The following is a 17,694-nucleotide window of genomic DNA, read 5'->3' as shown; positions in this document are numbered from 1 at the left end:
ACATTGGTACCTAGTCGAGTGTTCTCTGAGATTTGTTTCCATGATAATCGAATATAAAGAGTTTTATCTCTAAAAACTGTTTAGCGAATAATGCTAGTAATGGGGGCATTTATTAAGTAAAAAGAAATCGCTAGTTTATACCACTGACAAGGCTTAAAATAGCCCCACACTAACACAGTAACATAATGAGGGTCCCTACATGCAAAACGAAGCATTGAGAACTTTGTCAGTGTACAGACCGTTTAATAAGAAGATATTTTATAAAGACAGTTCACTTCGTGTATACAGACAGCAGCCATCATTGGAAAACAGTCTCGTCAAGTCGAACCACGAACGCCATTCTTACAGTTTCATACAGTTCAGCTCACTTGGCATGTTGTTCGTGGTTCCACTTGTCGAGACTTTGGTCTAAGTGTTTCTTAACACACTTAAGTACACTTTTAAAAGTCTTTGTAATAGCACTTTGTAATAATTTCAAATAAAGTGCTTTTTAAATAGTTGAATAATCTGTTGTCATGTACAGTACACATATTTTGATGTGTTGACTAACATACATAAACAACATATCAACAGTTAACAACATAAAGCATATGCAAAGTGCTTGACTATGAAACTATCACTACTATGAAAGCACACAGGCCTATACAAATGTAAGCCTACTTAAGTGGGTCAAAAAGCACTTATTGAACTTAATATAAATTGAATTGTAAATAACATTCAGTAAAATATTTGAAAAACATTCCATTCAGTTCACACTCAAGTATGTTATTTCCACAATAAGTGCTCTTTTTAAAAGTATGCTAAAGATGGATTCCCACCTGAGACTTCTCCACTGAAGCGGTGTGTTTGTCACACATCGGACTGATCTCCATGCCTCGCTCTCTCTCTCGGTCACCCTGGTGGAAAAACTCTTCCATAATGCGGTCCGTCCATTGCCGGTACAGATCCAATGGCTTGGTGGGATTGCTGAGATCGGCACAGTGAACCATATTTCTTAAGACCTGTGGACATCGTGAGACATGACGTTGAATGATATCGAGGAAGCCGTGAAGAACTGAATGTTGTTGTTGAGGACACATAAGCCAAGACTCACCTGTATCCTGTCCGTATAGTTGTCGAGCAACAACACTCCTGAACTTGTCACCTTCTTGGTCTCGACCATTGTCTTCAAGTCAGCCAGTAAGCTCATGTGCTTGGACATGTCTGTCGCTAGTACCTATTGCGAGAGATGGAGACGTAGTTAGTTGGGAGATTTACTATTGTTCTACGCCTTTTTGCAGGCCCAGTCATTTCAATTGGAATCTGTGAGAGTGAGAGTTTTGTGTAAGGGTGAAAAACTTCAATTAACAGTTTTACTTTAAAGTAAATTTTAAATTATTAGGCCTACACTGTACAACATTTTATGATCAATAAGTTATAAACATATATTTTTACAATGCTTTAACTCATCAAAATAACGTTTATAAGCAATAAAATAAGCAATTTTCAACTTTTTGAAGTTATACAACTCATTTTTAAGTCAGTTTAATGTAATTGAAGTTGAAATGACTTCAACATCAAAGTTGATTGTACACCGTAAAAATGAATACTACTGAATATGTTACAGTAAATCTAATCAATAAAATTGAGGCAGCAGATTACAATCAATATTATTAATTAAATTTAACAAATTACTTAAATGAATTACTTAAATGTTAATCATTTAAAATGAGTAGAATTTACACATTTTTTAAACAAAAAATATCGGAAAAACAGACTGACGTCAAAGATGAATTAAGAAATTCTGAATTAAGAATTGGCCCAACTAAAACGCAAACTGATCTCCATAATGGTGACGTAAAAATACGGTTTTCTCCTTCAGTGATTCTGCTTGTTATCATCAGGTGTCTTCAGTGTTGGCAATAAAAAAAAAGAGTTCTTAATTCATATTTGACGTCTGTTTTTCTGATATTTTTGTTTTAAAAAAATATGGAAATTCTACTCATTTTAAATGGTTAACTTTTAAGTAATTCATTTGGTTAGTTATTACTCAATTCTAATTTGTTCAATTTAATTAATAATATTGATTGTAATCTGTTGCCTCAATTTTATTGATTAGATTTAACATATTCAGTCGTATTCATTTTAACAGTGAAAGTGTAATGCAGCAACTTTTTTTACTGTGTATGTTTGGGTATCACTTTACAACAAGGTTCTATTAGTTAACATTAGCTAACGCTCTCAGCTCTCTTTCAAGTTCAAATACTTGAATTTAATTTTATTATTTTTACCTACCACGTCAATGACCATTTTCCTGAGAGACTGCCGCTGTTTCTTGGAGAGGTTTTGGAAGATATCACAGTTTTCCCCTTGCAAGAGCTTGAAACCAACCGCTAGGTGATGGTTCTCGAGAACAGACTCATCATTGTACATGAGCGCCAGCTCGGAGTCTGCAGTAAAGAGAGGCATGGTCATAACATAACAGTCATAACACTGAGGCTTTGCTCTTCCATATGGTTTGAGTTGCAATAACTGCAGCAGTTTCGACTCATAAGCATACATAGTCTTGACTATGTAAAGGGAGGAGTAGTTAAAACACACTCACTGGTATTAATTAGGAACTGGTTTGAAACCCCTGGGTGGTCCACGTCATGGATGGCTGCTGCAAAGATAGCGGCCAGGATCTCCAGGTCTGTAAAGACTGCCTGTGAAAAATAAGGGCGAAAGGACTGTGTTACATGACGTGGATCAACTTGGTCAAGTACTTGTGTGTTGCACACAGTTCAAGCATCATAACACAACTCTGAGACTTGAAACAGATTCAGTTTTGACTTTGTTTGACGACAATGACCTTTAATAAAACAAAATATTTTGTAGATAAAAGACAGCTTTGTCTTTTCAAGTTTTATTTTTGCACTGGGAGAAGACAAAGCGAAAACCAGCTGCAGACAAAACATGCAGGCTGTTTAGAGATTAGAGGGTTCACACATAAGGAAGATTAAAGACATGTCAATTCAAAGGGCTATACGGCTGGCCACATATTCGAGTTCCTCACCTCCAGTGCGGGCGTGGACAGCAGGATGTGTGTGGACTGGGCCACATCAGCCGCGTGGAGACTGTTGTGATAGGCCACGTCTGCGTGGTAGTGGTCTTCGAGGGTCATCATGTATGTCACAAAGGTGTCCACTGGGATCTTGAATGTCTTCATTAAATCTCTTTCCTACGTCAAAGAAACATGCTTTAGTTACATTTCATTTTTAAAAAACTTTTTTTATTTTTTTAAAAAGAGCTTTTTTATGTACTAACCTGAAGGATGCCATACATGATGCAGGTCAGAGGTCGGTGGTGAGAGTGCTCTGAAACACTGAAGATGTTCAGACCCCACTTGTTGATGTTCTCCAGGTCCTACATAAGGCAAGAAAGGATCCGTTCAATTACGGTACAAACTCGACGAAATTGCACTATTTCCATACAACTGGTGGTCTGTAATGTACAACTATACCTTAGAGAGCAAGTCCTCCAAGTCTGTTTTTACGCCGAACCTTGCCGTACTGCTGCTGCCGGGAAGACCAGGGCCATGCGTCACCTTCCTCACCCCGCTGATCTGATTCATCAGCTGTTGCTGCCTCCTCTTCCTCTCCCGCGATTTCGAAGTGGGCGAAGGGATCTCCAGCTCGTTCTGTTTATCTACGGGGAGGGGGGAGGTTTCGGCCGGTTACTCATGAGATTGTTCATTTCAGCACTCGCACACTCAATCCACAACTGCAGCCAGGACTTTTCAGACACATTGAGTGAGTTCAAGTCGCCTAATAAAGTTTGATATTAGTACAAGCCACCTACAAGTTCAACAGTTGATGCAACAGCTAAGTGTTCCTAGCTGAAAATATGAAGAGTTCAGATGCAAAAGCCTCTAAGTGCCATTTGAAATTTTCTTCTAGAATGATCATTTTTATCAAGCTTGTATATTTAAGTTCAGTGATTTCACTTAAATGGCAATGATAATTACCTATTAATTGTTATTTAAGTGAAATTACTGAACTTAAATATACAAGTTTGATAAAAATCATCATTAAAGAAGAAAATTTCAAATGGCATTTAGAGGCTTTTGCATCTGAACTCTTCATATCCATTTAGACCAGAATGATGGCCCAGGTTGGTTTATGCTGGGACTGTAAAGCTGGATCAGCAAAGCCATGGTCTTATTGGAGAAGCTGGCAGCCAAAGTCTTAGTGGTTACATAAGTGTATTATTATATTGGTCAAATCTAAAATAACGGTTTGCGGATTAAAATAAACCTGTTTTGTTCAGTTTGTCAGCAAATAACACTCCCATTGAAAAAAAAAATCCCCCAAAGAACATAAACAGTTTTGTTTAAATAGTATTTTTGCTTGACATGAGCGAGTATTTTTGATTAATATTAAATTACATTTCAAGGTTTGAAAAAACTAATCCATTTTCTAATAAAAAAGCATTTTTTGAAGTTGGTCTGGAGTATAAATATATTTTCCAATCCAATTCATAGTACTTGTGTCTAATGTCAATTCCTACTGAGGTCTTTTAAGAAAAACGAAGTGTATACTCAAAACATGCATTGAAAACAACATCCGAGAGAAATCTCTTGATTTATTTTCCCCATCGATGTCCAAGAACCACAATTTTTTTTTCTCTCGTTCTAAACACCTCTTGTTTGTCAGTCAGGAGAGCTTGAGCTGTGTGTGAGCTCTCAGTAACACTGCATATTAAGAGTGTTTGTCTAAAAAAACTCCCCGTTGATGAGTAAGCACGTAGGCTGTAGGGCTTTGGACGGCAGGGTTAGGGGAGTACAGTGACCCCGTGGCATCTAACTACAGTTTCAGCTCTCCTTTCTCTCGCACACACTCTCGCTGCGTAGATGCCAAACCAGATCAGACTGGTTTGAAAAACTCCTCTCTAGCTATCAGTGTTTTCATGGAGAAGTGTTATCCACAATCTTTTATCTCTGTCACCATCTGAGATATGGCTTTCACCATATTTCTCATGATGTTTTGGTTTCTCAGTTTAGCCCACATGTCTGAAACTCTGCAGTAAAAACACTGTATGGATATCTCTCCATATATCTGTTTCAATGCTATCGCCTATTATAAGACGATGAAAAGAAAGCCCAGACTCACCTAAGAATGTGTTGGAGATGAACTCGGACACCTGGTTTCCAGAGCGACTCATCTCAGACAGATGCGTCAGTTCCCGATTCAACATCCTCTTGAACTAAAACAAACAAGACAAGTCTTGTTAAACTCATACAGTATAAATATTTCTGGATTTCTCCATTTCCAGTCCAAGCAATGGAAGAAACTCAAGCAACCTCCATTTTAAACAACCAGTACATTCCAATGTGCGCCGGTTAATAACCCACAAACACACCTTAATGTAACCCCAGGACACTGAGAGCAGGTAGTTGACTTCAGGCATGATGGAGTCCTCAGTTCGTGCCTAAACCCTGAACTCCTCTCTTCATTTGAGTTCTACACAAACTCTTCTCAGCTCAAACAAAATCCCGGCGCTGACTCTCCTAAACTCATCCCTCTGTATTTTCTTTCACATTCCAGCCAGGTTCCCATAAACAGCAACAATAAGGAGAAATCCAGACAGACTTTCATGATATCTGCTGCATATAGTCTTGTTTCTATCTGTTATTTTCCGTCTCCCTTTCACCCTCCTTTCTCTCTCTCTCTCTTTCTTTCTCTCTCTTTCTCTCTCTCTCTCTCTCTCTCTCTCTCTCTCTCTCTCTCTCTCTCTCTCTCTCTCTCTCTCTCTCTCCTGTCTTTACACTCCACATCCTTTGCCGCAGCAAAGACGGATACATGCACACAAACACACAAAACCCACAATGCTCAGCTTTTAACATGCAAGACTAACAATGAGGTTTTTCAATTTGTATATGCACATTTTTTTATGCAATACACATGCATGGTACAAAATAGATTTACAGTTGTTTGCTATGTAGTAATAATCAAATCAGAGAAAATTCTCACATAATCAGAGCCGAGTGTTTGCATGAAAAAACTCCAGCCAGTCAGAAGTAATATGTTCTCAAGATTATTAATCAGTCCCGCACATCCTCCACATTTAATACCATATATGACCTTTCTGACACATCAGCGGTGTTCCTGTAATATATTGTTCTGGGAAGTATTGCAACAGGCTATTTTTTTGAAACTCAAACTTTATTTTATAGCATGATGTTAGCCACGGCGAGGTCATAGTATTGCTATATCCATAGCGAGGACATAAAATTGCTAAAATATATATATTGAAAGTTGCTTCGGATGAAAGCATCTATTAAATTAATAAATGTAATGAACACTTCAGCTGTTATTATACAAGAACTAGACTGTCGAACAGAGGTCAACAAGTAAAAAAAAAATTAAAAAGTATTTTAAAAGTTTTTTTAAAGTAATTTTTATCTTCAAATTATGATTATTATTTATAAATAATACTTCAAATATATTCAAATGTTTCTTTTTTAACATATAATATGTTTTAATAAATAAAAATAAGTAAAATAAAAATAAGTAGTATTTAAAAAAATTGTTTTAGTTTAATTACATTTTTAAATAAATTATCAGTTTAAATTAGGCTAATTATTTAAATTGAACTTTATAATTAACAGTGAACTTTTAAAATAGAGTCAAACTACTACACTATTCCCCATTTTCACAGTTGGCAATTCATTTATTTTTTCATTCATTTATTTTAAGTTTTTCACACATCTAAACATATTCAAACTTCTAAAAGCGAAAGACAATTCTGAGCTCATATGCTCTCATTTCTTATAACAACATTAGGACAACCAAACTCCGATAACTGAGACGGATGAATACGGATTCCACAAAATTCCACAAAACAAACAAAAACTTTTGCACTCAAATGAAATCTCACCTCTCTCCAGCTTTTTAGCACACCAAATTTGATCTTTTTCTCCGAGTAGCACAGTCCCATTGTTGCAGTGAAGGTGTTTCGTGCAGTACTGGTGAGCATGTGCAAGGCAGTGCCTGTGAGCTCACTCTGACGGCTGTCAGGAAGTGCCTTAGACAAAGTGCTAACTGATTCACCTCGCTGCAGACGACCAGCCCTCCTCCCTCAGGTAGAGGCGCGCTGAGACCACGCTACTCTTGCTCTGACTGCACACATGGGTGGATCTGACTCAATTACTACTCACAGAACTTCAAAGGCGTGCCAAGAAGACTCAGTCTTTTATTGTTCATTTTTAGTGACGTAAATTGAGGACTTTCACAACGTAACTCGATCTCATTATGTGTCGCCTTTCCACTTTCAACAATAAACTAACAATAACATTACTCTGAATAAACAATACAATATATGACTAGAACTTATTAAAGGGATAAAAAATACCTCATGATTTACCCTGAAGCCTATGTGAATAGTATATGACATTCTTCCTTCAGACGAATACAATTAGAGTTATATGAACAAAAATTCCTGGCTCTTCCAAGCCTGATAATGGGAGTGAATGGGTGTCTGTCTTTGGAAGTCCATCAAAGCGCTTCTATTCATGATTAAAGTTCTCCAAACGTTTTCCGTCAAGTTCAAGTGTAATTCTTTTGGCGTAAGTTGATGCGTACGAACGTCTGCCAGAAGCTAGTTATTTTAGCCGATTAAGTTATAAATATGGATATTTTTCTTACACAAACACACCAATTCACTTCAGAATGCCTCTCAGTGTGGAGAACTTTAATCATGAATAGATGCACTTTAATGGACTTCCAAAGTCCTCCAGCCATTATCAAGCTTGGAAGAGCCAGGACATTTTTTTTTAATATAACTTGCATTCGTCTGAAAGAACAATGTCATATACACCTAGGAAAACCTGAGGGTGAGTAAATCATGGGCTAATTTAAATTTAAGGGTGAAGTATCCCTTTAAGAAGACTAGGTAACACTATTGTTTTGTATGTGTCCTACATGTTTTTATATAGCAATAACTATAAATTAGGCATAATTACATGCAACTAAACCAAACCCTAATCCTAAACCTAACCCTATAGTATGTACATGTAGTTAACTACTATTACTCAGTACTTAAATGTATAATTACACTATAAAGCGGACATATTAAAATAAAGTGTAACCTATTTCTGCAGTCTGTGTAGCAACTACTAATATAACTTTAAAATATATTTCACTATATATATATATATATATGATGTAAAAATGTAGCAAATATAACAAAAAAGTTATGTATAATATATTCACATAATATAATGAAATACACTTAAATTCTGTAAAGTATTTTATTCTGTATAATTATGAAATTTATACCAATTTATACCATATCTTTCAGCCTAGGTAATATTACAAAAAGTAACAATACATTTTAAATATTTATTATATGAATTATATTTTAATGTTACATATTGAATACATTTTTGCTAAATATAATTAACAACAGTATTTTTTAAACCACAATACATTTATACTAATGTAGATTAAGCACATTTTCTAAATTTGTATCATTTTCAATACTGATTCTCATCAGACTCTTGCAATCTTTAAAACATATTTTCAGTTTTATACATATATATATGTGTGTGTGTGTGTGTACGTGTGTGTGTACTGTATGTATGTATATATTTATTTATCACATATGTGTGATAAAATGCAGTATTATAGAGTCTGGAATGCTTCAATGTCAGGGAGGTAATGTCCTCTATAACTCTATGCTCTATATCTAGATCTGATTAGGTATCAGGGTAAACAAAGCAATGAGGTCACAAGTGAAAAAAGAGGCCAGTGCCAGTAGTAATACTCAAATAATGCCTGTATGAAAGAAACTGCTTCAATCATTTGGTTTTTCACTCTAATTAATGAGTGTTTCAACAGTTTCCTTTCAACACAGATTCCAGTAAATCCACTGAATCCATAACCACACTGACAGTACAAAGTTGAATTCATGTGTTTAAAATAAAATAACAATAGCCGACTGGGCCAAATGCCTTTCACCAAGACAACAAACTGGATATAAACAATGAATACACATTATTTTAGTGTTTATTATGGAATATTTTGGGTAATAATCAGGGAATCAGTCAAGTTCTTATTGCATGCTTTCCTACTGACAGTGTAAATGTTTTGCGACATACCTAGATCCCATGTCAACAACTCATCATCAATTACGTTCCCAGTATTAACCTCACAGACATGACCAGACAGTTCATGAACAACCGCATACTCTATCCATGCATCAGCACAAAATATATAAAAATTCCAAGATTCAAAACTGCATTTGAGAGCTGTGACTCACCAATACTGGTGCACTATGGAAATAAGATGACTAAACGTTTAAGACTGCATGATAGACCATCATTAAAGATACTTCAGTAGGGTTTGCAGAATACCACATGAGGGTATCAAATCCTCCTAATTCCATCTTATACCAACAAAACATTGACTTGGGCTTTGAAATAACAGACAAATGAAATGTGGAAGGCATCAAAAAGTACTATTCTAACACAAAGAAAGTTATCATTAAACTCAAGCATGCAAACATGCAGAAAGCATCTCACCTTGTTGGAGGCCATGTCACTGACGGAGCGGTACGTCTGGATGGTCTCCAGCTGGTCCAGGCACCAGTCTAGCTCCTCCATGGTCTCCACGGCCAGCTTCTGGTAGGACTCATCTGGTAAGAGACACACGGATATGTATTCAGGATCCGTCCTCTGAAAAGGTGGTCCGCAGTGATCTTTCATGGTGGGCCGAGCGCTGCTGATGTAGTCATTGTGTTCGGATGGCAGCTGGATTACTAGCTCACTGCTCGCTGCATAGTCCTTTCCATTGTGTCTCCAAACTCATCTACTGTGCCGTCTGTCAGCTAGTCAGTCTCTTTCTCCTCACATCGCATGTGCTGATGTGTCAATGAGCCTCAGACCCGGGGGAGCTTGGTGGGAGGGACTCTTAAAACTCATTCCCTATTTCTCTCCTCTTCTGTTGACTGAAAATGCATTTCATTGAAACCAAAATGAGGAGAGAGTAGTGAAAATGATTAACGCTCAATTATCTTGTTGGTAAATTATCTTGATGGATAAATCCGATTTAAATAAAAGGGTCATATTTCAAACCAAAATAACATTTAGAGTAAATCATTTTTAAAACCATAATGCATTTTTTATTTATATTAATGTAGATTAAGCACATTTTCCTTCCAAGTGTTCATTATCATAATGAGTCTGAATAGTTTACTTTTGACTTTTTATTTTTGTCATTATTTTCATTGCTGATTCTCATTATTGCAGTGTAAGTGTATGGATAGTTTCCATTAAGTTAAATAACATTTCCTTTAAATAAAGTGATTACTCATTTTTTTTATTTTTAGTGTGTAATGCAGCCTTTTCTAACTTAAACATTTCAATGCAAATATTTTTACTTATCGTTGTAAATTCATATAAATGTATTATATGTAATAATTAGAGTTGGAGTTTTGCATTATAATACTGAGTGAGAATGTACTGAATTATAATGAAGATTAAACTCCCATTAGAGGTAATGTCAAGGTTTCGTTTTCTTAAAGGGTTAGTTCACCCAAAAATATCATGGATCTTCCAAGCTTTATAATGGGAGTGAATATAACTGAGATTTTGAAGCCCAAAAAAGTGCATCCATCCATCATAAAAGTAATCCATATGACTCCAGGGGGTTAATAAAGGCCTTCTGAAGCGATACGTTTGTGTAAGAAAAATATCCATATTTGGCTGGTTTCTGGTAACGGGCAAACGCGGGTCTAGTTCTGGCAATTGAGTGGCCTTTATTAACCTTCTGGATTACTTTTATGATGGATGGGAGTGCTTTTTTGGGCTTTGACTTCAAAATTGTTTTTATAATTGTCTTTGGCTGAAAGAAAGAAGTCATATACAGTACAATACACCTAGGATGGCTTGAGGGTGAGTACTGTAAATTATGATCACTTTTATTTTCAACAAAATCACACTGGGGGTTAAAATAAGTATAAAGTATTTTTTTGGGTCAAATGTAACATCTAATTTAACAAGTTAAAAATAAATACTTTTGTATGTACAAGACTGCTGGACAAAAAGTTGACAGGACAACAGTAAAAAGGCCTAAATCTGAGAAGAAAGAATCACACCCACTACTAATTCTGCAGAAAGGTCTGCAATGAAAGACTTACAGCGAGCCTCTGATCTTTTATAGACACAAGCCTTTTCCAAGGTGGTATTGGGATTTAGCGAGAGATCAGGACTCATGGATCCCCCACCACCTCCATTTGATTCCCCGATAGGGCTAACTAGACGGAGGTATGAAATCAAAGCCGGGGCTGTGTTTGCAGGAGCAACCCGAGAGGCAAACTTTACTCCCCTCGCTGGCCAGCATCCAGTCAAAGCTCAAAAGGAGCCAAGCAAAGTAAACCACTTCCCCGGAGGTTGAGACGCCGCTAAATCGTGGAGCGGATTTCTGTGCAACACTCAGGCTGGAGTCTCCCCTCAGCCTGCTAATTTTGTCGAAATTAACCATCTATTCCCCCTCCTTGTTGCAGGATGACCTCAGAAATGTTGCACTGACAAGTTCATCTGGCTTCCAGTTCAAACTTTGCTCACAGATCTCTATTGCACACAAACCACCAGAAGTCTCAGGTCAGACAAATGCAAATGCATGATCAATACAAAGCAAACATGAACCCGTTGAACATAATATACGGAACTGCTGCTTCTTTGCCGGTGTTTTTTGTTTCCGGAGATTTAGTACTAATTCAGGAGATGCGTAAGCGTGCAGGGATAACATCAACATCTGGAAGACTGATTCGCCACTGGTTCCCTCAAGATTTTCCAATCGTTTTTCAATTTATGAGTAAAATAAGGTCTGAGCAGCAAATCATCATATCAGAATGATTACTGAACACTCTTAGAAGAAAAGGTTCTATAGAACCTTAAAAGGTTCTATCAGCGCTATACGTATTTGGAACCCCTAAAAGGTTCTATACACTCTTAAAAAAAGGGTTCCTCTGGGTTCTATATAGAACCCTGGGGTTCCATACTTGGCCAATAGAAGCTTTTACCAAAAAAATAAAATAAAATGGTTCTATATAGAACCATTATGGAGTTCCATATATGAAGCAGGGGATGGAACCATTTCTGGTTCTAAATAGAAACATTTCTTCTAAGAGTGAAGGATCATGGATGTAATGATGCTGAAAATTCAGCTTTGCATCACAGGAATAAATTACATATTTAAATTAGGGCTGTCAAACAATTAATCGCGATTAATCGCATCCAAAATAAAAGTTTGTGTTTACATAATATATGTGGGTGCACTGTGTATAATTATTTTATATAAATACACATACATGCTTGTACATATTTAAGAAATATTGTCATGTATACAGTATATTGTATATAGATTTATATATAATTTATAATTTTATAATTTATATTTATAATTTTTTTATAGAAAATATATTAATAATAAATATACATGCATGTGTGTGTATTTATATATATATATATATATATATATATATATATATATATATATATATATAATGATTATATACAGTGCACCCACATATATTATGTAAACACAAACTTTTATTTTGGATGCGATTAATTGCGATTAATCGTTTGACAGCCCTAATTCAAATATAAAATTGTATTAAATTGTATTTTCTGGGGTTTTTTGAATTTTGAATTTCATCACAATGGTTTTATGACAACATGTCTAATGTTTATTATCTTGTGTGGCTATACATAACCAGAAATGTAAAGTACTTCCACTGTTTAAAACAAACTGTGGCAATGCTGACAATGCAAATGTTCTTGCATTGCATTACAGTATGAATTGCACTCTGACACAGCCAGGAATGCAGTTGCATGTGAATCAAGATTACTAGAAGTTCCTGTACTTGAGCATTGTTCAGGCCTCATATTATCCCCACATAGCATTTTACTTTTTCAATATCTCAAGCCAAACCATTGTCATTTAAATCCAAACATTTAGCAAGAAAAAAGGCGCGATTTAAACAAAACACTCAGCTGTGGATTGACTAAGACAGCCAATTAATTACTATGGTATTCATCATCATGCTCCTATGATTGGTCATTGATTGGCACAAACACCACATGCGTCGATTAGCATGAACGCAAACGCTTTAATAAGGTTTATCCCTTGAGTTTAATTGATGAGTTAATCACTGAGTTCCAGCGAGCACCTACAAATAAAGTGACCACATCCAACAATGTATGAGCTCCTGATCCCATGTGCGCGACCGCTGTGAAACCGAGCGAAGGGTTTGCATTAACCCTGCTGACGTCTGTGAGGGATATACAGTGCATTACTCCTGATGAATAAGGTCATTTTAGAGAAGCCTCCTGCGCTCAAGATGTTTCACATATGGAGTCCATTTAAGCCGTGTTTGTAGATCTGAAGCCTGGCATGGATACACACGAATAACGGCATCAATATGTCATCGCCACGGGAGCTTGAGAGAGAACAACGACTGGACAACTTTCACCAGCGGCCTAAATGAAGCCAAGCATGTGCCACTGCAACTCTTGATGTCTAAAATTATGGTTATTACCATTTAGGTAAAATCAGGGGATTTTAGATATTTGTAAAACATAAATATTCTATTGTCCATATTTTTTTTTTTTTTAAGGATACATTAAATTGAACAAAAATTACATTTATAATGCTACAAAATATTTATATTTCAAATAAATGCTGCTCTTTTGTTCTTTCTATTTATCAAATAAACCTAAAGAAAATACATTGTATCATGGTTTCCACAAAAATATTAAGGAACACTTTTCAACATTAATAATAATAATTGTTTTAAAATTTACACTCTAAAAAATGCTGGGTTGTTAAAATATGGACAAACACAAATTTTGGGTTAAAAATGTAATTTAAAATGTTAACCCAATTAACCCAGTTTGTCAATATTTGATCCAAATTTGGGTTGAAATAACCCAGCATGTTTTAGAGTGCAAGTAATATCATTTTTTTTCTTTACATTTTTTTTTCTAACATTATTTTAAATTGTAATACTATTTCACAGCATTATCGTTTCTGGTTGTATTTTGAGCAAATTAATAATATAGCCATATGAACATATGAATTCTCTTTCTATAATCTCTAATTTATTGTGTATGGTAAATTACTATAATCTACCATGAATCAACTTTCAATCTGATTTTGATTTTTCGTCTTGATGCACATTGTGTTTTCTGTAGCTATAGCGTGACTGGTTAGAAGAGACTAAAGTTCAATAGATCCACAACAACAAATACAGTAGCAGATATAATCTTGACAACACCAGAACATTGTTTCCTATCAAAACAGGATGAATCTCACCTTTCATAACAGTCAAAAATCATCATGACAAACTGTGCAGGGCAATTTGTTGAAAGAACTGTTCAAAATGAAGATTTTGGTCCTGTGGCTTGTATAACTGTCTTTCATTAAACAATATTTATACAAATCAATTTCTGCATTATCTGCATTATATCTAAAAAAAAAAAAATCAATAGTAGCAACAAAAATCAAACTTCAAACACATAAATCCTACAGCCGTCGCACGTCAACACTGATTAACCAGATTCATACTGACATTGCACATTTTCAGCACTGAAACTGCAGATCTGATACAATTACACTAGTAGACAAGTTGATTATTAGACTCTAAGTAAATGTCAAGAGGTGTTTCACAATTTCCCTTTTGCCCAACCCCATGACGTACATCACCACTGAGTGAACGTTGAGGCTCTTTACCATTGACCTTTAAGAAGTCAAACCTTCCTTGCTAAGGTCTACAGTGCGTCTGACTTTGTTTGATCGGCCTACCGTTTGATTCTCTTTACAAAAAACCGTAGTGTGAATTTACCCAGCATCCTCTCTGTCCCACAAAACCACCTCTGTCAGAGCGTTTGGCCGTTCCAGCCGCCCCTCCTCCCCCTCCAGCCGCACACTGCCCCTCTCTGTGTCCTCGTGTCCCCAGCCGCAACGCTGATATATGGGCCAGGTTTTCCTGATTTCGACCATAAAGAGGCAAAGAGTCGGCAGCTTCTCGTTTCCGACCGGTCTGCTGGATGTGAGTCATAAAGCAGAAAACTCACGACAGATGTATGATTCAGATGCTTTTGATAGTCATGGCCAATTCAATGTCATTTCAAAATGGAGTGGACAGGCTGATGCCGGTAAAATGCTTTCTCAAACGGATCCAACTGAAACAGACTGTGGCTGTAGACCATGTGTCTTTTTCTTAACTATGGGTTTAAAAGGGACCTATTATGTCCCTCTTTACAAGTTGTAATATGAGTCTCAGCTGTCCCCACATGTGTCTGTGAAGTTTCAAATACCCAATATATAATTTATTATACCATGTTGTAAATGCCCATTTTTGAGTGGATGGAAAAACATGCTGTTTTTGTGCATGTATCTTTAAATGAAAATTCAGAGCATTTAAAGCTACACTGTGTGATTTTTACCCCCATCTAGCGGTGAAAAGGTATATGACCATCCAGTGAATATTAGTTTCTGTTCTTCTCAATTCCGATTTCGTTTTAACTCCTACGGTGGCCAATGTAGTCCAAGATTAACATGGCTTCCGGTTCGACCTCCTCCATGAGTGTTCACTCAAACGTAAACGCGAAAGGCGAAGCTTGAATTAACGGGTATGTCCCTCTTTGGCTAATGTACTTTCAAGATGGAGGGGCAACATGGCGAGCGACATTAGAACCCCTTACCCGTATGTATTTTCAATGGCACATTATACACTCACGAGAATACTTTATTACTTGAACGAATTATTGAGCACATATATTTTGAAAGAACTAAGTGTTTTAGCTAAGAGTAAACTAAGAGTTACACAGTGTAACTTTTTTTTCACTTTTGCTAATTTAGTAAAAACAAGTATTTTACCTTTTTACTTAATTTTGATTCAGAAATATTATGAATGTCATGAAAAATACTAGTATTAAATATATAATATATCGTTTTTGCACTACATGACACTTTACAACCTGAACTAACTTCTTGTCAAAAAAATGTCAAACTATCTGGTATTTAAAGAGACTTACTGTAGTATTATTGATGTACCATTATACTGTTTATTATTATTTTGAACAAGATTTATTTTTCTTTTCAAGAATACATTTTGAATGAGTTTTTCTTCATTGAGATATCAATCAGTACAACTGCATAACCTATTATGACTGTATAGAGAAATAAAAATCCATAAATTTGTTAAAGGGATACTTCACCTCTGGAAAGATGAATGTGTATTTAAAATGGGTAATTTATGTAAAAGAAATGTGAAATTATTTTTGAATTTGGAGCTTTCTAGACTGAGAAAAGCCAGAAAATGTATTTTTGGCTTATGTGGATGAAAGACAACAACTCCCAGAATGCACTTGCTTCTCTTCCCTAGGAGGCCACGCCTACCGGTAACAGAGCGCACTAGTTAAACAACAAGTAATAGGCTAGTCTAGTGAGTCTCTGTGATGAGTTTGCACGAAAATATGTTTCGAGATCGCCCAAAATGTCTAGGATTCGGCTTTTGCGTTCTACAGTCGTCATTCATCAAGTTTACCTTGGCGAGCAGGACGGGTGAGGGCCGCGGGACAATGGTCTCGTATCTCTCACAGAGGATCGTGAATTTTATTAGGAATGTTAAAACGCACATCAACCGATCACTTTTTTAGCATTCATATAAACACTACAGTCAGATTCACCAATCAGAATGAATTCAGTTAGATTGAAACAAAAGTCCCGGACCCCCCGGACATGTTCAGGAAAAAGAGGATGGTAACCCCTACTACTCAGCTTTCTCCACAGAACAAGAGCCTGCTAGCTTAGCTTCCAAAAAAAGATGGCTGACATTATGTGTATATTCTGTGAGTGAGATCCCACCCTTTATGTGCGGGTTGAGAACACTCGGGACAGCCCCTACCAGTAGCGGAGTGGCAATCGGGAGAGTCGGGAGTTTTCCCGGTGGGCCGGTAGTGTTACGAGGCCGCGAGGGCCGGCCCGGTCTGATAAAATGTATTTATTGGAAGTTCGCCATGGCCCAAGCTAAGGGAAGAAAACAATTTTTTGTTAACATTTTTTATAACGGAGCGTATATTTGCACTAAATGCCTGTCTTTACAGCAAAACGACACCCGTCATAGAACAGCCTCAGTGGCGTAGGTCGTAGGGCGTGAAGTGTTTGAATGCAGCTTTTTGATGCGCTGAACGCGAGTTCGAATCCGCCTTGCCGAACTCTCTCTTCTCCCTTTTCCCAACACAGATATGTAAAGATGTAAAATGTAAAACCTAATTTTATATTTTATGTTATATTTTGCCAACGAACTAAAATTGAAACCATATGGCGTTGCACCATTATAATAACTGACATTAGAATAGCATCCAGTTTGTTCTGCGTGATTACTTTGCTCTGGCGATCATCTGGTGTTTTCTCCTAAATAAAAGCTCAAGGGTTTATTTCTTGCAAGTGAAGAAATTAGTACAAAAGTATTTTAATTTTCCTATATTATAGTGTAATGTAGGTTAAAATATACTTTTGAAATACTCATTTTCATTTACACATTTCTAGGCTATAAATGGATTTTACAGTACGTCATAGGAATAATTATAAATCATTATTACATTATTATAATAATTGTTTGGCATCCTAAAACACCATTGATAATGTAATGCAAACTGAGACTCTC

The 17,694-nt window shown here is 36.2% G+C and overlaps 1 protein-coding gene across 3 annotated transcripts in view; it reads right to left on the bottom strand.

Annotated features, from left to right (window-relative positions):
* Nucleotides 1–17,694, bottom strand: part of pde4bb (phosphodiesterase 4B, cAMP-specific b) — a 66,851-nt gene that overhangs the window by 2,101 nt on the left and 47,056 nt on the right. For all 3 annotated transcript variants that reach the window (XM_039661238.2, XM_039661239.2, XM_089131045.1), the window contains 9 exons: nt 9,542–9,654; nt 5,130–5,223; nt 3,482–3,666; nt 3,286–3,384; nt 3,035–3,199; nt 2,585–2,684; nt 2,275–2,429; nt 1,094–1,216; nt 819–1,001 (listed from right to left, as the gene is read on the bottom strand). In XM_039661238.2, coding sequence (XP_039517172.1) covers nt 819–1,001; nt 1,094–1,216; nt 2,275–2,429; nt 2,585–2,684; nt 3,035–3,199; nt 3,286–3,384; nt 3,482–3,666; nt 5,130–5,223; nt 9,542–9,654 — 1,217 coding nt within the window. The remainder of the gene's footprint in view (nt 1–818; nt 1,002–1,093; nt 1,217–2,274; nt 2,430–2,584; nt 2,685–3,034; nt 3,200–3,285; nt 3,385–3,481; nt 3,667–5,129; nt 5,224–9,541; nt 9,655–17,694) is intronic.

This window comes from Pimephales promelas, chromosome 5, assembly GCF_988280905.1.
Source record: "Pimephales promelas chromosome 5, fPimPro1.hap1.1, whole genome shotgun sequence".
In the NCBI taxonomy this organism is placed as follows: domain Eukaryota; kingdom Metazoa; phylum Chordata; class Actinopteri; order Cypriniformes; family Leuciscidae; genus Pimephales; species Pimephales promelas.
The sequence above is the reverse complement of the archived record's forward strand: the minus strand, read 5'-3'. Positions and strand labels throughout refer to the sequence as shown.